This window comes from Astatotilapia calliptera, chromosome 7 (genome assembly GCF_964374335.1).
Source record: "Astatotilapia calliptera chromosome 7, fAstCal68.1, whole genome shotgun sequence".
NCBI lineage: Eukaryota > Metazoa > Chordata > Actinopteri > Cichliformes > Cichlidae > Astatotilapia > Astatotilapia calliptera.
Genome location: NC_137428.1, coordinates 39,581,264 through 39,604,003, shown reverse-complemented (window position 1 = coordinate 39,604,003; position 22,740 = coordinate 39,581,264). Strand labels below are relative to the sequence as shown.

General features: G+C 43.1%; 2 protein-coding genes across 4 annotated transcripts; both read right to left on the bottom strand.

Annotated features, from left to right (window-relative positions):
- Positions 1 to 127: 127 nt before the first annotated feature.
- dqx1 (DEAQ box RNA-dependent ATPase 1) lies at positions 128 to 10,997 on the bottom strand. Of its 2 annotated transcripts, none has more exons than XM_026174599.2 (12): positions 10,716 to 10,997; positions 8,511 to 8,876; positions 6,862 to 7,055; positions 5,562 to 6,015; positions 3,908 to 4,207; positions 3,675 to 3,774; positions 2,535 to 2,693; positions 2,202 to 2,393; positions 1,971 to 2,096; positions 1,499 to 1,689; positions 1,221 to 1,411; positions 128 to 952 (listed from the first exon to the last, which is right to left on the bottom strand). In XM_026174599.2, the coding sequence occupies exons 2-12, from the start codon at positions 8,844 to 8,846 to the stop codon at positions 742 to 744; spliced, it is 2,454 nt and encodes an 817-aa protein (XP_026030384.2). In that variant the 5' UTR covers positions 8,847 to 8,876; positions 10,716 to 10,997; the 3' UTR covers positions 128 to 741. The 2 variants fall into 2 exon arrangements, with proteins under 2 accessions (XP_026030384.2, XP_080159778.1); XM_080303652.1 differs by having other exon boundaries at positions 10,729 to 10,853.
- Positions 10,998 to 13,080: 2,083 nt separating this feature from the next.
- On the bottom strand, positions 13,081 to 18,303 carry thnsl2 (threonine synthase-like 2). 2 transcript variants are annotated; one of them, XM_026174597.2, is made up of 9 exons: positions 18,050 to 18,303; positions 16,660 to 16,891; positions 16,376 to 16,570; positions 16,140 to 16,292; positions 15,822 to 16,061; positions 14,412 to 14,560; positions 13,970 to 14,095; positions 13,744 to 13,898; positions 13,081 to 13,535 (listed from the first exon to the last, which is right to left on the bottom strand). In XM_026174597.2, the coding sequence occupies exons 2-9, from the start codon at positions 16,880 to 16,882 to the stop codon at positions 13,310 to 13,312; spliced, it is 1,467 nt and encodes a 488-aa protein (XP_026030382.1). In that variant the 5' UTR covers positions 16,883 to 16,891; positions 18,050 to 18,303; the 3' UTR covers positions 13,081 to 13,309. The 2 variants fall into 2 exon arrangements, with proteins under 2 accessions (XP_026030382.1, XP_026030383.1); XM_026174598.2 differs by lacking the exon at positions 18,050 to 18,303 and adding an exon at positions 17,373 to 17,498.
- Positions 18,304 to 22,740: the final 4,437 nt, after the last annotated feature.

Sequence of the window (22,740 nt, the reverse complement as noted above, 5' to 3'; positions counted from 1 at the left end):
TCTTCCCCGATGCCCAAAAACCTAAAACCAGTGGCTGAACTCACGGTTGCTACATCCTTTTTTTACTTACAGTCTGTGGTTTAGCCTCATCATTTATGTGTAATCTCACTGACAAACCAACAGACTCTTTGGAGGAGGCAATTCTCTTTAATAACTGACAGTTTTAAATCTTACAGTAAAGCGACTTTAAAGGTTAAAACTCAGGTAGCTACACAGTGCAAAATCACTCAGCTGAAATCCTGAAAACATGAAAAACTTCACTTTATTCAAAGCAGTTTTTGCACCGACACAAATTCTATTAAAAAGGGAAAAGACTGAGCAAGAAAACTGTATCAAAACAGCTGGGAAGCATCAGCATCACAACAGATCACAGTGAGCCCTGAGAAGCACCTCTTCATGGGCGTCTGCATAGAGGTCAAAGGTCGTACACTAACAGGGAGTATTGCTTCCGGTATTTCACCCTCATCGCTCCTTCCTTTTTGTCTTTAATTTAAAACTCTAAATTCATAGAAACATAGAAATCTCTCTTTAAATAAAAGCAAATGTTTGAGATTCATTTTTAAATAAAGTCAACAACAAAAACAAAAAAAGAGGAAATGAGGAGGTGTGAATGTTCATAGCCGCCACACAGAGGAGGAGACACACAGGACTGTACATTAGTGTTGCACGTGTAAAGTCACATCAAGAAGACCGCCAAGTCTTCAGAATCCTCTCCTGAGAAGCTCCGCCCCTTCTCCCTTCTCATTGGATGACGCAGAGCTCAGTGCTGGACTGATTGTGAGGCTCCTGCCCCCCCTCAGCGTCTCTAGGACTCCGGCCGTGCTCCTGCGCCGCCCCCTCCTGATCGTACAACCCTGGCGGCTCTAGGCTCTGCCGCAGCTCCATCAGCAGCTCCTTCCCGTCACTCGAAGGCAGGTTTCCAAGGAAGTACTGTGGCGCCAGCTCCACAAGCCTATGAGGAATCACGATAGGCGTCAACAGAGATGCTTACAGGTGATAATAATCAGCACTAAGTGACAACAGCGTCTCAAAACACGACTCTTTTACGCCCTCATCCTTCACAGGCTGCTCGAGGCAGCTGAGAGCGTTGTGGAGGGTCTGATTTTTAAATTAGATTATAATGTGCTCCGACACTGGGATTAAAAATGTTTTTCACTTTAATAAAGTTGCATGAAGCCACTTTTTTACTACATTGCAGCCAATTTGCAGCTTTAACTCACATCTGTGGGTGGACGTCAGAGGCGATGCGAATGCAGTTGTCGCGGGAGATGGTGAACTCGTGATAGAGGACCCAACTGGGGGGGTCGGGCCGCGGCTGTCGACACAGGTAAGAGGAGAAGGGGTGAAGGTGAGCCACGTGGCGGTGAGTTAGCAGGAGGTAGTTACCGGAGCCGTCCACATCGTGAGCCACCTGAGGAGGAGGAGTCAGTGTTACACAAATTCACCAAGTGGAAGAGCAGAAATATGGGTAAAAATATTTTTAAAATGAGGAGTTTACTTTGAGGAAGAAGCCTGAGATGAGAGCCCGCTTGATGTTCGTGCAGTTGTCTTGGCATCCGAAAGTGGGAGGAGAAACGGGAAGCTCTATCCGCTGCATCACCTCCAGCAGCTGCGCCCTGATCACCACAGCCAATCGCAGGGCGGCGTGACAGAGGAAGTTCGTCGTGCACCAGGCCTCATCCTGATTGTCTGCAGTGATCACACACAGGCCGGCCAGCAATCAGAGGAACCAGCAGAAGCAGTTATTGAATTTCAGGACTTGTACCCAGAAAACAGTGAAAATGTTTTTGGGTTGTTTTTTTTCCTTTAGGCTTCAACTTGATTAATGTCAAATACAGCATGGAAACGGGTCCACGGGCTGTTCTGTTAAATTTCTGTTTCATGGAAAAAAGTTGCCTAAAGCTTCTGAAAAATATTGCACCATCACTGCTGAGCACAGTACATCTGTGATGAAGGTTAAGTGTACGTACGCTCCAAGAAGGCATTATATATATTGATGAGAGTCATGTGATCTCCCTCTGTGTGCATCAGAGGCCTCCAGTGTGTGACGGCAGCCTCCTCTCTGCTGGGCTCTGCAGTGACGAAGCAGGAAGGAGCTGCAACAAGAAAACACAAAGATCAGATCAAATGTTCTTTATTAAAAGAGTCAATGTAGAACGAATGTCTCTCATCGGGCTTCACTTCCTGCAATGCTTGCTTACCCGTGAGCATCGCAGCTATCGTGAGCAGCTCGTCGACGCAGTCGTACTCGCAGGCGGCGATCAGGGCTTTCGCCAGCGACGGCTCCAAGGGCAGCTCTGACATTATGATGCCGACCTCCGACAGGTTTCCGTCGTCGTCCAGCGCTGCCAGATAGTCCAGGTCCTCCAGGGCCTGCATCAGGGCCTCAGGGGCTGGGGGGAGGGGCAGAGAGAGGAGGGTATGAGGGTAAATCCAAACTACTACCAGTTTGGACTGTCTCCTTAGCATGGGTACAAACGTGTACCTCCTTCACTGTGTGCTCTGTGGCACAGAGGAGGTTTGCAAAAAGTCACCTGGTCTGTCCAGGAACTTGCACTGCCCCATGTCAGCAATATCCAGCCTCTTCAGCAGCAGCACCAGGTGGCTGAGGTTCTCCTCCATCACACCTGGACAGTGAGCCTCCGCCATCCCCTCTTCATACAGGGACTGGGAGTACAGACGCAGGCACAGGCCTAAAAAGTGAGAGAAGTCACACAGTTAACAGCCATGGTGAAACACTGCAGGTGTTAAAGGTATTTTCTGTAAACTCCTGTTTAAAAATAGTTCAAATCCTCCCAGAATTATCCAAAGCAGCCAGCAGAGTGTGAAGAAAGATACAGAGCTAGGCCTCTCCCTGTCCATGTAATACCAAACTTTACCATAAGATGGCAGCATGCAGTCTGCCGAGAGGAACTGCACTATAACTACATGGACGACCCTGTTTTACACCTCACAGTCACCTAAAGTTAAAACCATTTAATCCCCGCTGTATTCTGCTCATGTTTAATGGTCTTCTTTTACTTCTGTAAAACCATCACTGATACATTTATGCTATCATCTACTGAAAGGTTTTGGAAGTTACCGTTTGTCCCTAAATCCTGCACTGAGCTTATTTTGGGGGATTAGTTAGAAAAGTTAGAATTTGTCGCTCCCTTTGCCTTTAATCAGTTGGTAAAATTACATCTAAACTAAACCTCAGTGAGCTGCTGTCACTAAATCAATTTCAGGCCATTTAAAGTTACCCGGCAGCTGTTCAGCCTGGAGCAACTGTAAAGATGAGCTGTTCTGCTGCCTTAAAATGGTAGATACTGCAATACACCCTATAATCAAGCACTTAGTGACAGTGGAAAGGAAAAACTTCCTTTTAACACGAAGAAGCCTCCAGCAGAATCAGGCTCAGGTAGGGGCTGCGACCAGCTGGGGGTGCAAATATGTGAAACTTAAAATTAGATCAACGGTCACTTCAGACTCTCACCACCAAAGTTGAGAAACCAGCAGGTGACATCATGGCAGCTATGGACATCTTTTATTTACAGTCTATGGGAAATACCAATGGAGTTTTATCTTTCAGTCTTTGAGCTGTGATTAGCTCAGTCAGTGCTTCATAACTCTTCAGCAAACTGTTAACCCTCAGGAAGCATTTGTGTGGGAGTGAAACCTGAACAGATGCGTACCTGGAAGGTGGCTGTTCACCCTCTGAGTGCGCATGTCGGCCTGGTGTTTGCTGATCGTCCTCAGAACCTGAGAGTTTGCTCTTATTTGTGGATTATAAACCTGCCACAGAACATGAATTAAATTCAAGCTCAAAAACAGGCCTGAATATGCGTAAAGCTTATTAAGTGATAATAAAAAAAAAAAAAGAGTACTTTTACATGAAATATTGCTGTTGATACAAAAACAAACTCACATTTTTTAGTTGGAGCCCCATGTCGATGACGTAGCGAACTCCGGGCAGTGAGAAGGATGCCTCTGCAAGTGCATCGGTGAGGATGACTTTCCTTTTTTTGCCCACACCTCCAGCTCCCAGTGCCGAGCTGTCCTCAGAGCTGCCGTCCTCCCTCAGGGTGGACGCATCAGGGTCGGACTCGTAGATCCGCTGTGTAAGCCCACCCAGTCCGGCATGGAGGGGGAGGAGTCGCAGAGCGCCGAGCTGAGGACTCAAAGCTACACACTCCTTCTCCAGCAGGGCGGCGCACTCTTCTATTTCCTGTTTAACAGAGAGGAGACAGGACATGATCAAATCCACTGTGAGGGTGTGATTCAGGGGACATGTTTTCATCACCAGGCTGAAAAAGCACCAACAGCTGCAGTTCCCCTGATGTCCACTGGGGCTACAGCAGTGAGGCCCCATACTCTCCCGTGTTAAAGTGCCTGACATTAAAGCAGAAATAAACATTTACAACCTGATACGTAACCGGTTTTGCCTCCATTGCCGATTTCCTCTTGTTTGCGCTGTTGGTTCCTTTTGGGGCATTTCTCTAAAAATGAAACACCTTCCACAAACAAACAAGCACAAAAAACCCTCACCTAGCTTGTGCTCTGTGAGGTTAAATGATGCTCCTGCCAAAGTTTGATGGTTTTAGCTCTCTGATAGAAGACAAAGAAGTCAAAATGTTCTAAATAAAGAGCACACTTAACAGAGTGAATTTTTTTAGGTGGCCTGCTGTCACCTGCAGCTGTCCTTCTTTTCTAGCGTTGCTTCTCCAAACTGAGGACGAGCTGATTGTCACTTAGTGGCAATTTAAAAAGAACTTGACAGTGTTCCACTCCAGGTAATCCTAACTAAACCACCCTCGAGGGAGACAAGGCCTCAACAGTGAGTGAAGGAGCAGGAGGTGTGGTGATGTTGACACAAAGGGAGTTTAAATGAGAGTCTAAAGTGAAGGTCAATATGTACAGAAAGCACATGAGGGATTTCTGCATATTTGTAGTTTCATTTGAGCTGAGACATCAGACACCTGCAAAGCCCCAGACGCCTCTCAGGCGGAGCTGACCTTATTTCACTGCTCTGCAGGACAAAGGTGGTGAAACTCTACAACTCAGAATAAAGAATGAAGATCGGTTTGGGTAATTTGCTTTGTGTTAAAGTGTAAAAACTAAACACTGTGTTAAAGGAATAAGATCAGGGGTCATTGTACCAACAGGCCCAGGCGTTGTTTACTTTGTTTGAAACAGAGATAGCTCAGTGGGTGGTTCCATGATTGGAAGGTCGGGGGATCGAATCCACCGAACCCTGAGGTACCCCTGAGCAAGGTACCGTCTCCGCACACTGCTCCCCGAGTGCTGGATTGGTGGCTGCCCACTGCTTCACTGAGTGAATGGGTTAAATGCAGAGGACTAATTTCCTACAGACTAATTTCCTATGGCATTAATATAGTGTACATCATTATTAAATCAGTCTTTGGTTTAGTTTTTGTTAAATGAGTCATGCTTTCCTTCATTAGAGGTTGTATTTAAATAATTTTCATGCCTGCTGATGTGGAGATTAATTTTTAAAGATATTCTGTCACAAAAAACCTCGGAGGATCTACTTTCTTCTCCGTGGCCGTTTACTCGTGTACCTGTGCACTGGCCAGAAACACCATCACGTCTCCTTCCTCTCCTCTCCGGTGCAGATCCAGCACCATGTGACATGCGACGGCGGTGGGTTCCTTTCCCGCTGAAAGCTCCCTGTACAGTGTCTCCACCTCCGCGTTCACAGCCTTCCTTTCCACTGCTCCACCCTCTTCCTCCTCCTCCTGGTCTCCATTAGCAGGCTCTGAGGGGGGGTTGTCCAAGGAGAGGTGAGGGACAGAGGGTCCCAGGAAGGTGGCGAGCCGAGGGGCGAGAGTGGGGTGAGTGAGGAGGACCACTCGGAAGTTGTCAGGCCTTTGGCGGCAGACGTCGCACAGCAGGCCAAGCAGCACGTCTGTGGGCACTGTGCGCTCCTGGAGCTCATCCAAGACCACGACGCCGTACTGATGCAGCAGGGGGTCTGACATCATTTCCTCCAGCAACAGCGTGTCGCTGACAAACCTGCGGAGAGGGCATCAAAACAGGACACGTGGATCAATCTCAGAGGAAACTAAAGTGTACAGAGTATAAGAATTGATGGTGAGGCTGTGGGCAGAAGAAAGGCAGAGGAATATTTTCATCCAGAACCAAAGAAATCCAGAGATGCAGAAGTTTAGACTTTAACATGGATCAAATGTTTCATGCAGGTTTGTTTCAGAGACTTTTCAAAGAATAACAAAAAGGAATAATTTGATACTTGCTTCCTTGTTGTGAGTTAAATGAGAACAGGGAACGAGCTGCAGTAGCTCCGTTCAAAGCAATCCTTATTTATCTTTTATCGAGCCTTTATGTAACCACTCTGTTCATCTAACTGAAACGAGCCATTTCAGCTCCCGTCTTTTTAAGACCCCCCTGATTGATCACCTTCTGAAAGCCTGCAGAGGGGCATCATCCAATGCTTATAAGATATACTGCCTGTACCTGCTGGATTAGAGTGTAAACGTGTTATGAAGTGATGGCAGCTGATCTTGAAAGCAGAAGAAAGACAATATCTAGTGTAAATATTGAAGCAAAGATTCAGAGCAGTCTAAGGTTTATCGCAGATTAATTACTTTTACTTACGATTACCTAATTGTTTGATACTGACAACAAGAAGCAGTGCTGCTCTGTTCTATGCACTGTGTGCCTCATTTTTTAAATAACATTATAATTCACAATAAAAAGCATTTATCTTAAAAATATATTGTATCTAAAAGGTACAAGAGACAGAGTAAAGGAGAAATTTCAGAGTAATCTGAATACTTTTTATTTGCCACTACAGAAATGAAATTACTTTGAAAACAGCGTAAGATTTCAAAAGGATCTAACCTGAGCATGGTGTCAGGCGTGCAGCCGTCATCGTTGGGCACTCTGTAGCCGACCTCCAGACCCAGGCTGAGGTCCATCTCATCGGCCACGCGCAGGGCCAGACTCACCGCCGCCACCGAGTGAGGCTGCGAGCAGCACACGAGGCCATGAGAGAACTCGTAGGAGAGCGCGTACTCCACGCACCACTGAGGAACCTGCAGTGAGCACATGGGAGGACAGAGGTCACACAATGTTTTTAGACTTAATAAAGTTCTTCAAAGCCTATAATTCACACTATACTTGCGCAACATCATGAGCTTTTGGATGGACTGCTGTCATTTGGCTGTAAGCATTCAAATTCTGAGTGCTGCTTGTGATTGGTTCTCTTGCCCTCGTCTGCTAGTCAAGTCTGCTCACTGAGCCTGCCATGGCTGCGACCAGACAACCACCGCCATGCTGCATGACCTCAGACACCACAAGAAACCAGTGCACAAGTCCCAAAACCTGCACATGACCTACGTTTAGTCATCTTCAAAAGGTGCAGAAACCAGTGGGTGACATCACCATGGCTACATCCATCCCTTATTAACAGCAATAAATAAACTGCCAACAAGTGTCATCCACGGATTACCAAAGAGAACAAGCTGGGCCTTAAATGGAGCTTAAATCCATGTTTAATCAAAGCTTTCATTTGATCTTAAGAGGAGGAGGGAGAAGCTGATGGGGACCCAAACTAAGAATAAAGAATTAAATACAAAATAAGCAAAATATTCAGACCCAGAATAGACAAAAACGTACCCTTATGACACGTTTTTGTTCTTCTAAATTAAACCTTGAAGAGGAAATCAGGACTCATCAACACTGAGTAAAAACAGAAGAAATTACTGACATACAGCGAGCGCACTGAGGGGCAAAGGTCAAAGTGATAACAGATATGTGACCCAGATTCAGGTTAATAAACAGACAGCGCAGATAAAGGCTGTAACACAAAAAGAAAGACAAAGTGAAGGTATCACAGAAAACAGCCGATCAACAGAGACCGAAGCAACGAGCACATAAAGACTCACAGGGAGGAGGAGGAGGAGGTGGTGCTGGAAATGAGATCTGTGGGTGTTTCAGGACTAAATGAGCGTTCAGGTTACAGCACAGCACTGTGAATCTATCACATTGGTTTAATGTTGTCATTCATTAGCCTGTGGGTGGATGTAACTATGGAGCAGGCATATAGATAACCAGACTGTCCCTGAGAGACAGACCCAGCACAGAAACCACCTCCAGGCCTGCAGTTCCTCTGATGTCCACTTGAGGCTGGCTCCACACACGAGTCATGTTAAAAGACCGGGTGTCAGACTGGACACATACAGCTCAGTCTGATCTTAAATGAGTGAGACCAGTAAAACCACCGTAAAGCACACAGGCTTCTAAACCAGCAAAACTCAAAACACAGTTTGAATTTACAAAGAAAAGACCAAAAATCAAGCCAAGTGTAAGATAAAGAGGGATTATTTTGATGCAAGTCATGCAAAGCGTCTCTAGTAGAGTCCAAGAATGAAAATATGGATTAGGAAATTTTCTAAATGGGAGCAACTGGGAGGCAGTCACAGATCTGACTGGCTTTGTTACATTTTCGAAAAAAACAAAACAAAAAATGTTTTCCTGCCTGTGGTTACCTGCGTGCTTTTCCCAGACCCACTGGGCGCGCTCAGTAGGACCATGTTGTGGCTCTCGAGGTGCTCCAGCAGACTCTGCCTGAGTCGCCACACTGGAAAGCGCTGCCTCTCCTCCAGCAGGGCATAGTATCGCGAAGAAAAGGGCAAACCATCATAAGGGTTCACCTCCAGGTCTCCCAGTCCTTCATCCTCACCGCCTCGACTTCCTCCATCTTCTTCATCGTCCAGATCCCCGCTTAAGAGGGAAGACACGGACAGTGAGTCCAGAGCTGTGGAGGGCCGAAGTTGGGAGGCAGAGGCAGTGGATGGCTTTGCTGCCATCGGTGATGACATCATCAGCAGGTTATCTGAGATTCCTTAGATTACCTGCAGAGAGAAAAAAAAACAACTAAAGGTCACAACGAGCAAAGTTCACCAATTCCTGCAAAACCAGAGAGGAAGAGTCTGAGGGCCCAGACTACTTCCTGAGACTTCACAGGAACCATCATGTTTGGTATGTAGCTGAGGAATGTGCGTCTCCGCCCAGACGCCACCGTGGTCATCAGACAGCTGCAGCACACACCCGCTGGGTGCCTGCTGCTCGGCTCACTTATTAATGTGTGAGGAAGCCAGAGAAGCAGATAAAAGCACAAGAAGAGGGAAAACACTGAGGTAGGGATGTGCAGCGAGAGTTCAATTTTTGATCTATTTTTAGATCATGATCACGCCTAATTTCTCCAGCGGTCCTCAGGGTTTGACTCAGTTCAGTGGGAACTGCGAGGTGTCTTTATGTAAACAGCAAAAAGTACTCTGCATGGCCAAAAACATCCAAACACACACAAAGCAAAACCAAAACCAGCAGGTGGAAGTTAAACAGATGACAGAGGCCGTCTACAGATTTTGCTTCATGTGCCACACCCTCCTCCACCTCCCTTTCCCTCCTGCTGACCTGCGCCCCTCCCTGAGCGTCTCCTTTTTGTGTTTGTGTGGTTTCAGGTGTGCCGGAGTCAGACCAGAAGCACACCGGATGACAGCAGCTCCATAATCAAATACTCAGCCCTGCCAAATGTGCCGGCGCCAAGCCAAATTTATCCACCTGTGCTGCTTTTCAGCACTCGGCCTTTGTTGCTGGTTTCCCAACATTCATCCTTTTCTATGTCTTCTTTACAGTCTCCAGATATGCTGCTAATAAGCCTCCCTTCCCACTCCACACTAACCCCCCTAATCCTGCTCCCATCTATCCAGACAGCACATCAATAGATTTTATTTAAGCCTCTCTGCAGCTTGAGGACATGTTTTTTGATATGTACTGTATTATTAATTATCATTAAAAACTCCTCGATTGTGTTACGGTGACAAAAACTACTCAGACCACCTGGATACTCCTGCTCAGTAGCCCACCCACTTCTGTTTACAAGGAGCAACCAATCAGAAGAGGACTGTATAAGATGAAGGAGGATTATTTTTTAATTTGAAGCATGCTAAGCTACTCATATGCTCAATACATAGCTTGAAATGAGCAGAATGGATCTGTTTTTAATGAAAGATGAGAAACAGAAGCAGGTCGTTCATGTCGATGGCTGCTTCCTTGCTCTATTCAGCTACTGAAAACTGTTGGGTTGGATGTGGCTGGGCTGAACCCATCATATCAGCCTCTGGCGGAGGGGATATTCCTAACATGCCATCTCAGTCACACAGAAGCTCCACCCACTTCTGCCAATAATTAAAGAGAGAAAAGCTAAATAAGACCATTATATAATAAAGAAGGTTTATTTTGAAGTGTGACTCATGCAAAGCTATTCAGTTCAGTCCAGAAATAAAAAGTTTGGAGCAGAATAAGTGGAGGGGATTATCTAATATGAATCACTCATGGGTGGAGCCACCACCAGGTTCAGGTGTTAATGAAAACCACTGATTAGATTTGGATGACAAACAAAAGACCTTCTCTTGTGACTCTACAGCAGAGTCTCTGTTTAGCAGAAACTCGGGTTTAAAAACAGTCTCTGAGAAATAAGCCTGTATCAGGGTGATGTGGCACCGTTCTGACCCTTAACCTTAATAAGCCTGACGAGTCTATTTAAGCAGACTAATGTCACAGCAGTCAGCCGCCCGCTCCTCTTTTCTTATCTCTGAGAGCCATTTTAATGCCAACGGGTCACCTGACTTGGCCGAGAGGAGGGAGGAAAGCCAGCACAGCAACGAGCCATCACAGGTACGCCTTCTTACCTGAGAGACATACCGGTCGACAGGTGAAGAAGCCCCGCTGAACCAGCCCGCCCTCCGCTCCTCCTGTTGTTGTTGCTGTCGGTTCAGAAAAAAAGCCGGCTTCACGTACCGGACAACAGCGAGACAGAGACCGGGACAGACATCCGCTCACCGGCCCTCTCCGTGAATCTTCCCCGGGCCCGCTGATCTCTTCACTGCTGACAAAGATAAAGACGGAGGAGGAGGCGTCTGCGTTAGCTGCCAGCCGCCATGTTGGCACGTCGAGCTGTCAAAGCTCGTGTTACTTTGAGGAAACCTCGGAGAGTTCAGAGCGTGACAGAGAGGCGTTCACGGAACATGTTCGACATTTTTACTTGAGTAAAGACAGCCCAGTTAATATTTTCTTCCATTTTCCCCTCCCACATTCCCTTTATTTGTTTTTTTACTTATGAAGAAATTAAAATTATGTGTATTATTTGGACATCAAGGTCAGCAGTTCTGTGGCGCGACAACGAGACATAACCACGGTAATACGAGAAGAATTAAGATTGTTAAAAACAAATGAATAAAATAAAATACAAAAAGGGTACAATATCACACAAAAATGAATAAATATTTAAATAAATCAAAACTTTTTGCCTGTCTCCTTTGGATCTTTAGACATCAGAATTGTTGCCTGAAGGCAACAATTCATTATGGCCTTGCCATATTGGTCAGTTTGACTGACCTTTATTATAATTCTATATTTATTTAATTTGATTTTCGGTTGTTACAGACATGACTGGGGGATAGGACAGGGAGAAAGAATGAAAGAAAGAGAGGGAGAGAAAGAAAAATAGAGGGGAGAAGAGATGGTGAGGAAGGGGGGAAGAAAAAAAACAGAAAAACAAACACAACACCTGGATCACCTGTATGGAGATAAGAGAAAACAAACAAGAAAGAGCAACATAATAAATACAACATCATCACAATAAACTAGCTAACGGTAGATACTAAATATTACATGTTATTGTGCAGTACGCAAGATCGAGAGCGCACAATGTGCTTTGAGGTAGCAGCCAAGAAAGGTGTAGTTTGTGTCTGTGAACACCCGTGTGTACACCTGTGTGGATCAGCACGCTTGTATTCAAAAGGTTTCTCCATGTAACGATCTGCTAGGGAGTGTGGGGAGCCATAGCCCCGCCCCTCAGGGCATGAAGCAGGTATGGAGGAGATTCAGGCCCCAGAATACGAATGAATGTTAGTTTTGATGTTTGATGAGTAAGCTTTAAAAAAATTCTTTATGTAATTTTATACTCATGTGTCTGTATTTCATATATTTCTGTATTTTCATAATTAATAGTTTAGATTGATTTATTTCAGTATGTATACACTGATTGTTATCTGTTTTAAATATATTTTAACAATAATTTGTTTAATTCTGTATTTTTTGTGTTGATTATTTATGAAGATTTATTTTTAAATATTTATTTCTTCATTTATTATGGCATGATGCAAGTATTTATTCCTGTATCTGTATTTTAAAATTTGCTGTACTACACTGATATTTATCTAATATAAAGTATATCTATAGCCACATCCAGTAAGCAGTTTAATTAACTAATTTATTTATATTTTTGCACATATGTATTCCTGTATTTTTATATTTATTTCTAAATCTTTATATTTCATTAATGAAATTTATAAATCTATATTTCTCATTTTTATAAATATATTTGGATATTTATGTATGTCTACATTTATTTAGGTTCCTCCACCTTCCTTTCTGTATTCATATATTAGTATTTACTTTAAACCACATGTTTTTTCAGTCATTTGGTCACAGGGCAGCTTTAAGGAGCCAAAATGAGTATATTTTATCAAAATAAATGTGCAATCTTACCATAATTTTTGACAAAAGTGATAGTGACAGGAATATTTATCTGTTGGTGTGTGTGTGTTCTTTTAACCTCCCTCAAATCTGGAAAACTTTCACATTTAAAGTAGTGTTTGTAATTGCCATCTGGAAATTTTAATTGATACATTCCCCAGCAGAGGGCAGTGTTTTACCAGTGGCTGTGTTTAAAGGTTTCGTCAGCTGATTCCTCTTCAACATGACACACAAAAACAAAAGTTGTAAAATTATTCCAGGCCCCAAAAGTACAAAAAGTACTTGATCCTGATATGTAGGTGCCAAAATATGATGAAGAATGACATGCCAAAAATGTATTTGTACAAAAATATGTGGATTTGACATTTCAGGGTGAGCTGTCATGAAAGCTAGACTGTTTTTATCTGTTGACCAACTCATAACTTAAAAATACATAAAGGCCTCAAACATCCTTTTAGTGTTTCCATGACTGCATGACTACAGTGATAAAAACAGCAGCTGAGACGGTTAAAGTCATAGAATTTAGCTTCATTTTATTTGTCACATACAGTTTGAAGCTGTGGAGAGACGGCTTCGTTTCAGGTGTGAAAACACAAAAGTCATATGACACCACAGACCAAAGTCCACCTGAGGGCTCACGTGATTCCTTTGCCATCAATATCATTCACTAAATCCTGATAAGCAGGTTCAGAGATCAGCGACGTGCTGCCACAGTCACCTGACCTGAAAACTGTTTAATGTCCACTCAGGTGTAGTAAGTCATGCCATTCTTCCTCGCCACGCTCACAGACTGGATTGTCTCTCTCAGTCTGTCCTCCCAGTCTTCGCACCAGTTCTGGCACCGCTCCAGCTCCTGATAACGGGTCGGCAGCTTTTCCAAAGCCAGCACCGCCTCTGGAAGGTCAAAGGTCAAAGCTGCCTTCTCCACTGCTGCCTGAAACTTGGCCGGAGAAGCAGTTGCAATGTAACATCTGTAACGAGAGAAAAGTGGACTTAACACGCAGATGTCACATGCCTCCCAGCAGGTTATTACTACTGCTAACTAACTTTATTAGAGCAACTCAGTGAACTATCAGCTGATTATTATCTGTCACAGAATAAAATATCTGCAGAGGAGAGCCTCAAGAACAGCGGGAGCACAGGTGATATGACTGAATATTTAAACTTGGCATGTCTGACCTGTTGAGCTGGGCACTGTGAGGACAGTGGTAGTGATGCCAAACTGCCACAGCTGTGTGAGGACACAGCACATACTGGTTCTCCTCCCAGCAGCTCTTCATGGTCTCCAGGATCCCCTCGTCCGTCACTGTCCCCGTCGACAGAACCTGTGACAGCTAAAAAGGAAAAAATCAGATTAGAAGCTCAGAGGAGAAGCACTGGCGTGAACCAGCTAGGTGGCGGGTACCAGTCTGCGGTGGTTTTCAGGCAGCAAGTGTCGGCGTGAGCGCTGAAACCCCTCCATCATCGTCTTCACTTTGGCACCGTCTCTGCCCAGCAGCAGCCAGAACACTCGCTCCATGTTGTATGGGTCCTGCAGGAGACAAATAAACCAGAGACATGTCACCTGTGTTACCACCCACCTGTCAGTCAAAGAGGCCACGCCTCTAATAATGGAAACTTTAAGCATTTATACAATTTAAACAGGTGAGACCAGGTGAGATTTACCCCTGTGCAGCTGATATAAAGGAGGAAATCTGCTGTAAAGTTGGACATTTTAACTGACTGTCAGAGCTTCAAGTGAACATCAGAGGAACTGCACTGTAATAAAATGCTTAAGCCATCAGGCTGTCTGAGGACTGGAGGAAATAGATACACTCTGCACACATGAGCAGGTGTAGTGTCTCTACCTGGATGTCTATAGCCGGGGCCAACGTCTGTGTGACATTAGCCGCCATGGAAAAGTCACCGCTGGTTACCATCCTGTGCACGATGTCATTGGAATTCACCATGGCAACCAGTTTCAAGGGGAGTCCCATCTGCTTTACGATGAGGCCGGCTGACCAAAAAGAAAAGAGACAGGAACAGCTTTTATAAGGAGGCACTAGTGTAAGGACAGAGAGACAGACACACAGGAAAAAAGAGGACCAAAACGACAAGATTATTACAGCTGTTCATAGATTCTAAGAGTATATGATTTAACTTTAATACAGAAAAAGAAAGAGAAAGAAAAGAAGGGTCTGGAGAGAACTGAGCAAAATCACAGAACTACTTGGTTAGTGTTAGAAAAAGACTTTTCAGAGTCTTACTGGCAGCTGTGGTGACACTTTTCTTCTTAACACTCAACAAAATATATGTGCTGCAGACAGGAAACATACTGACTAATGGAAACCATCAGTTTCAAAATAAGAGAGAAAGATTTTTTGGTGACTATTTCAAATTTTTCCATGGGACCTTGCAGATCTATGTGGCCCATCCACTGGGTGTGCACCTGCGAGCTTGACCTCAGGTCCCAGTAATTCTGTACAAAGCAAAGTGATGTGCTCGCTTGGTCTTTTCTTCATAGACGTCTTTGGATCATACTTAGTCTACTTAGGACGTAGGATAAACTTTCCCCAGGACCAAACAGAGTGTCTGCAGTGATCAGGACATTGCAAAGGTCTGCTGCATTGAAGAGAGCTGAGCTTCTGTTTTGATAGAAAAGTTGATCCATGAAGTTCAAGCTCAAACATCACTAAGCTCCTCCTCCTTTTCTGACTGATGGTAGCGTTAGGAGAATCCACGGTCTGTGATATAGTATCTGCAGATAAATCCATTTCTTTCTGCATCATCAGGTAAATTTGCATCAATTTACCTCATTTCATGGGTATGAAATCGAACTGTGGAAAAACTTCACACTTTAAGAAACAGGACAAGGAGCTTAGAGAGGAGTCGATGCTCCTCCACATCAAAAGAGTCAGTGAAGGTGGTGCAGCATCCGACCAGGATGCCTCCTGAACACCTTCTAGATGTGGCGTTGTGGGAACGTGCGACTGGGAAGAGCTCGGGATGGATTGTAACGATAAAGAAAAACAGTATTTGTGTCATATTTGGAAAATTCTTGATGTTTCCTGGATGCTGAGGACACTGACCTGCAGCCAGGACCCAGATAAGCGGATGTTATTTTTGACAAAATAATAAATAAAACTGAGTAACTGAAATCTCCCTTTTTAAATAAAAATGGTTTTTAAAAAAGTAATGCTGGTGATTTTACTTTGGCTCTCAGATCAGTCTGACCAAGATTTCTCACATGGATGAGAAATCTTACATTATCAACCCACCTGCGATGTTTCCTGCCCCTCCCGTGGGAACCACCACCTCTAGCTCCGGCAGCGCTGCGCCCACATCGTCCTGCTTCACCCCACTGAGCTCCAAGTAGGCGTAGACGAAGTGGGCGAGCTGGATCATGACCCTGGACCAGTTCACTGAGTTGAGGCTCATAAGGCCGTGAGACTTAACAAGCTCCTGGTCGGCAAACAGGCGGCGCAGTGGCTGGTCTATGTCATCAGAGCTGCCGTCGGCTACAGACGGAGTGAGATTGATTCAGAGAAACTTTATAACCATAAAAAACGTGGCTGTTTGAGCTTCTCTGCGTGTACCTGCAAAAACATGGACGTTATCCTTCAAGCAAGAGATCATGTGCTTCTCTTGCACTGGAGTGATGCGTCCACGGGGGTAAACCACCACCATGTCCAGCCCAGGGAGACCTTTGGCGCTCTGGATGGCCGAGCCGCCGGTGTCCCCAGACGTACCTGAGGATGACATTTATGCCAGTTTTTCACCTGCATCTAGTTCTCTGGTTTTAACCCATAATAAAAACATGTTTCCCTCTCACCTACGAGAACAGTCGCCCTGCGGTTCTCTTTTTGCAGGAAGTAGTTTAGGAAGCGTACAGTGCAGGTCATAGCCAGGTCCTTAAAGGCCAGGGTGTCTCCATGGAAGAGCTCCAGGACAGACAGACCCCCCTTCAGCCGGGCAATTCGAACTACCTCCGGCACAGAGAAGCCAGACAGGGCTTCACCCACGAGAACTGGGAGAGAGAAACACGGGAAACAGGACTCACTGATTATCTGATCAGTTCTACCTGCATGCAACGGTGAATTTTTCCCCCCAGCTCACCTTCCAGGTGGTCTCTGGGGATCAGCTGAGGAGGGATGAACAGTGAAGCAACCTCCATCACTACTTTGGTGTAGGACAGCCCCTTCCAGCTCCTCAGGGTGTCGGGGCTCAGCAGAGGCAAACTCTCCGGCATGAACATCCCTCCATCTGGGGCATAGCCCGAAAACAGCACCTCCCGGAAGTCCCAGCCCCTGACCCCCCCACGAGTACTGCAGTACTGCATCCTACACGCCTGTGAAGGAAGGTAACAGTCATCATATCCTGGTCTGAGTTCTGTGACATCATTCTGCATCATCTGCCAGGGTGCACTTCTCTGAAACTATGTGTGTGTTTTTCTGTAAAGCAAAAATTTATAAGAAAAGCTTGAATTTAAGCCACACTTTTTGTTGTTATCGGTACAGGTTCATCAGCAGTCTTGACACAGACAATACCAACATGTGAATGGGTGAAAGTTTTGACTGCCATTGTACACATCCTTGGAAAGCAGGACTAAAACGCTAAGAGTAAATGTGCATGTGTAAAACAAATCAGCTTTGTCTGTGGCGACACAGAATAAACAGATTTTAGAGTAAACACAAACATGTTGTGACCTTTATGAGTTATATTAAGCAGTAAATGAGCACTTTAAATTTTACTTATTATGATTTTGTGGCAGATATTGTTCCTACAAAGAAAGCCCATTTCACACTGCCAACTATAAAACACACACTTACCGCTCCGCACTGAGCAGAACTGCTGCAGTCCTTTTTTCATAATTCAGAAGAACTAACTCACAGAGTTGCTTTTTAACCAAAGCTTTCTAAACCTCGAGGCATGGCTCTACTAACCAGGAAGAAAAAAACCTGGACTTTGGAACAACCGTCCTGAAACCAGGACACACTTACTTAATATAAAGTCAGTCTAACTAAGATTTTCCCAGGTTTTCACACACATCCATGTCAGCAATATTTTCTGAATTCACTGAAAATAAAACACAGTGAATAACCGTCACATGATTCTAACATAAGCTTTGGTTCTCATTATTTTGATTGTGTTACATAAAATCTAACTGTTCTATCACGTTTTAGATTAAGTGAATATTTGTAAACAAAAGCGGTAACTTCATGTCAGCTAACATTTGTTTATCCTCTGCAGGGTTTTCTAATCTGTTTATACCTATATTAATATGCTGAGTGGGGTGCTCCTAAAGCAGTTTTCACATGACTAAGGTTGCATTCACCACAAGCCAAAATAGAAAAAGCAATCAGGACTTCATAAATAAAAATCAGTTTAACATAGTGAATTCTCATCAAACATGCAGTGTGTGCGGTTCTGTGTTCACTAAAATAGGCAGTCATTAATTTTAAGCGTTAGTTTTTGCTTTTAAAGCCGCTAAAACTAGCCAAGTTACCTTCAGTCTCCAGGGTTCCGAAGAAACGATGGGAGAAGTGAGAAGTGGCCGTTAGCTTAACGTTTTTTACGGAGCAGGGGAGGGAAACCGGTGCGTGTATGCAAAAACATCTTACTCTTCTTTCTTAGTGTCCCTCTTTTGCTCAACTGAAAAAAAACCCCTACTTTAAACACATCTAATAGTGAAGAAATGTGAACTTTGTGTGAAGCTTATTTATCCATAAGCAGCATTTTCATCAGCGAACTGAGCTCATTATTGCCCCCTGCGGTGGGAGGATGGAACAGCACCCGCTGGTGTTCAGTATGGGAGAGCAGCAGCAGGCCCTTTCTGTATCGGAGTTGTTTCAAAGTTATTTATGCATGTAATAAACCACCCGTAGTAAAAGCAATGCGCTGTTGTCACCTTACCTGAAGAGTAATGTGTTTCCTGTTATTTAGGACCATACGATACACAAATGCCCACAACGCTTGAGTAAAACTAATTAAATTATGCAAAAAAAAAAAAAAAAAAAAAAAAATTTTTATTGATGAATTGTCTACACTTTGTGCAGTAAAAAACAAAAACAAAACAGTAATGTGGGTCGAGGATGTCTGATTAATTAAGTCTTTTTGTTTTACTCTTACCCTGCAAGTAAGTGTGTGTGTGTGTGTGTGTGTGTGTGTGTGTGTGTGTGTGTGTGTGTGTGTGTGTGTGTGTGTGTGTGTGTACGTACATAGCTACTGTGATACCACCCACTGATTTCAGAACTCATTTTAGAGCTTCAGTGTTTGTTGTGGCTGTCACACCATGTTAGATAATTCTGTTAATTCTTCAAAAGGCATCAACAAAACAAACATGGTCTTTAGGTCCAATTCAGGCACTCCAGCTCATTCCCCTAATATACTAACTTTAAGCTTAAGTACAGTTTGAAGGAGTGAGAACCAGCCTCAAGATAACATTAGAGCAACTGCAGCTTTTATACTTCAGTGCTGGAGGCTGGTGCTTGTTTCGATCTGTGATAAGAAAAACATGTGGTTTATCAGTAATGATGTGTGAAACTGTCTGCTGTAAAACATGACTTAATCTCAGGGTAGGCCCAATCTAAGGCATACATTACTTTTACTGTAAATGAGATCATGATTGTAAATAAAACATGATAATTATTTGACCAAAGACTTGAAACTAGCAGCTGAGATCATAAACTCATCATGAAAGTATTTACAGAGGCCACAGGAGAAGTAGGGTCCTCATAGACAGAATTTTACAGAATCCGACTTATTCTGAAACCAGAAAGAAAGAGGCATGCGATTTATCCCATTGTTCATTTTAATGCACGTCTGCAAACATGTAAAAACATATTTACAAGTCTTAACACTGGAGACGTTTTACAAAAATCATCTTACAAAATCCATTCCATGCATATAACTGATATAAGACTGAGTATAGAGAACATCACCCCCTTCAACACACACACACACACACACACACACACACACACACACACACACACACACACACACACACACACACACACACACACGAAATAAAAAATAAATACACATTAAAAGAGGAGCATGGGAATCTAACTAGTAACAGTCCCTCAAAATAAAAAAAGTAAAAATCCCAACATGGTAAAAATACAGAATAATTTTGGTCTTCGTAAACTTGCTCTTTCACACTGAACAGAATATTCCAGATGTTCAGAAGTGGTTTAATGAGACTAAAATACACTTCAATACTTTCATTTTCATGCCGGCTTTTTCTTGAGATGCAAAAAAACCCAAAAACTGCAGATTTTACTTCAGCTGCAGGTTGTCAGGAAACAAAGATTAGTGTAGTTGTGCGTTTGTTCCTTGCGGAGTCAGAAACATGAAAGATCGATTTAACAGTGTCAGCAGAAATGTGAACAACCTGTGTAGCTGTGGCAGGGCTACTTATGGTAAAAATCATAATTGTGATTATTTGGGGGAAAAACTAATCTCAGATTTTTAACGTGATTACTGATCTTTAACCTCGTATCAGTCACAGTAATGTTGCATTTTAAGCATGTTAACAAACATGCTTAAACAGCACGTGGGCCTCTCAATTCAACTCTCAAAGCAACTTTGGCCTCAACGTTCGTCTGTTATAACATAAAACAGAAAAGGAAGATCTGACTGAACCCTTAACTACTCAATGGACAGTAAGAGGTTAGAAAGTACAACAAGAAGTGCGGAAGATTTGATGTAAAATCAGCAAAATATGAGAAAGGTTCCCAGCGGACCTCCTCAGAATCAGCTCATTTTTGTTTGTACAATAACGCCAGTGCATTTATTGAAGCTACTTATAATTTTATCTTAGCACCATGGCTGTTTGTACACTAACAGGACATGGAACCTCAGCAACTGGGATGAAATTTGGTGCTTTTTTATTTATTTAATCTTTCCAGAATTTCTGAGATCTAAATATTTTTGTGGTTGAAAAACCCATTTAAACAGCAGGAGTCACAGCTGGAGGACAACCCTGGTATCAAAGTGCAGGTAGAAAGGAGGCCGGTCATATGTTATCACTTGTTTTAAGCAGCCATATATCTCACATGGTGATATGAGCCTTGAAAGTTTTACCCAAACTGCACTTTTTGAAGTTTTCTGCAGTTTATTGTCAGGAAAGATTAGAAAAAAAAAAATCTTGCTGACTAAAGATCTGATTGTGGCTTCACATTATGAAACCTGTAGTGGGTCTAATACTGATCTGGTTGCAGTTTTTAAAACAGAGCTCAAATGTGTTTTTCCAGCCTAATATTTTGCACAGCTTCATTAAATAAACTGAAATTATTGTACAGAAAAAAATGATTCCAGTTTTCCTTAATAAAAACACAAAAACAGCTCAGATTATTTGAGACAATCTGAAAATACAGATTTTGGGAGATCTGTCATTTCATTTAAAGTGCGACGTACCATCTCCAGCTCGACTAAATATTGATTTCTATTGTTAGTTTAGGGGGATTTCACACCTATTGTTCGTTTAATCTGGTCTAAATAAGTGATGAGTTTGTAAACTTGTAGATTTTCCCTGTGTTTTGGTCTGTTTTCACACAGAGATGAAAACAAGTGAACTGTTCGGTCCACTCAGCGACCAGATGTGTCTGTACGGTGACTCCAACCTTATATTACTCTTTTAAGTTTTTTAGCTCAGACTTGTAGCGTATATCTAGTAGTTGGTTTAGCCACCATAAACGAACCGCAGCGTGACCACCTCCAAAGGGTCTCGGTGTGGTTGATTTGCTGTGATCACCATGTTCACACATCCTTGATTTAAACAGACTAAACAGCGTTGGTGGGAAAACACCTTACGATCACTTTTACAGCAGAATGTATGGGCCATTGCAGGTTTAAAGAAGAGTGATATTTAAAGAAAAAAGTTAAGCATTAAAGTTGTTTTTTTTTTTTTGTTCTTTAAAAAAAAAAAAAAAGAAGCCAAAATGACATTTTAAAGTCATAATTTTGCAAGAAGATTTGTGTTTTTCCCCCATCAGGAAAAACGTTATCTGGATTCACCTCATCACCTTTTTCTCACAAATGTTGACTTTATCGTCTCAAAGTGTTAAAGCAGTTTATGTGTAATTCATAAATTTTTCCCTACATATGAAGCTATTGTTAGATTAACAGTTAGTGTTATATTAAGTCTGACAGTTAAAAGCGGTCACTAAAACTAAAACAAAACAGCTATTTCTCAGGTTCTGAGATTTTACTGGTTTTAGATTTAAGTGGATGCATTGTTCTAATTTCCAGCTCCAGTTTTTTCCTGAACTCTACAAGAGGAGCTTTGCATAATTCACAGTTCAAAATAATACTTCTTTATTTTACACGGAGCCTTGGGGCAGACCTTTAGATCTCAAGCTAGCCATTTTAGCTCCTCCCCCTTTAAGCCAACTTTATTCTGACTGACTGCCCCTTGTCAACTGAAGTGTGTGGGTCGTCTGTGCTTAACATGACTGTATTAGGGACATCCCTTCTCTGTGACTTCATGCAAGTCCAAAAGTAGAAAGGAAAAAAATGAGTGTTTGGAGCATTTTGCAGCCTGAGCTTTGGTGTCAGAGGGACTAACTGTACACTGACCTTGTTATTTGTTAACTTTGGCCGTGTTTAATATGAACATCCACCACTGGAGCAGGAACTATGAGACAGGAAACAGGAAAAGAAGAACAGGTCCACTTTGATTCATTATGATAAGTTGAGCAAGAATAATCTTTTCAGTTTAAGTGAAAGAGCAACTTAACACTTCCTCAAAGTTCAGCACTGTTACAGACTGTAGGTAAAAGTAAATGAAGAAAAGTAATGTTTCTATAGTGTGGAGGATTAGGTTTAATTTTTAGAAGCAGAAAATAAAAAGTAGACAGGGAAAGCTTAGATTATTTAATGCCCAAACCAACTTCTGAGAAGTGTTTGTAAAGACGATAAACACTGCACTTTAATGGCCCTGGGCCTGTGCGTGTAGGGCCACATTACAAATTCTTAGAGTTAGAATGACCTCTTTTCATTCGTGTTCAGATCAAATATCCACACAGAGTGCCTTCATATGAGCGTCATCACTCAATAAGCTTCAACAGTTCGCTTCTTTTCTGATTCTGCATTGATTCTCCTCACTGACGTGTTACAAGCTCAAGGCTGGACACAGACGTGCACATCAGAAGAGAAAAGTGCAATGAGCCAGGATGCCGTTTTCACACTGAA

Bases quoted from the DNA above. Each gene is read 5' to 3' on its own strand.
- dqx1 (XM_026174599.2), bottom strand. From the start codon at position 8,846: ATGATGTCATCACCGATGGCAGCAAAGCCATCCACTGCCTCTGCCTCC. The intron at 2,694-3,674 runs GTACGCATCTGT...CTCACTTTTTAG, and splicing joins GGTGAACAGCCACCTTCCAG to GCCTGTGCCTGCGTCTGTAC. The intron at 1,690-1,970 runs GTACGTACACTT...TGATCACTGCAG, and splicing joins ATATAATGCCTTCTTGGAGC to ACAATCAGGATGAGGCCTGG.
- thnsl2 (XM_026174597.2), bottom strand. From the start codon at position 16,882: ATGCAGTACTGCAGTACTCGTGGGGGGGTCAGGGGCTGGGACTTCCGG. The intron at 14,096-14,411 runs GTAGAGACACTA...TGTCTCCTGCAG, and splicing joins CCCCGGCTATAGACATCCAG to GACCCATACAACATGGAGCG. The intron at 13,536-13,743 runs GTCAGACATGCC...CTCTCGTTACAG, and splicing joins CACAGTGCCCAGCTCAACAG to ATGTTACATTGCAACTGCTT.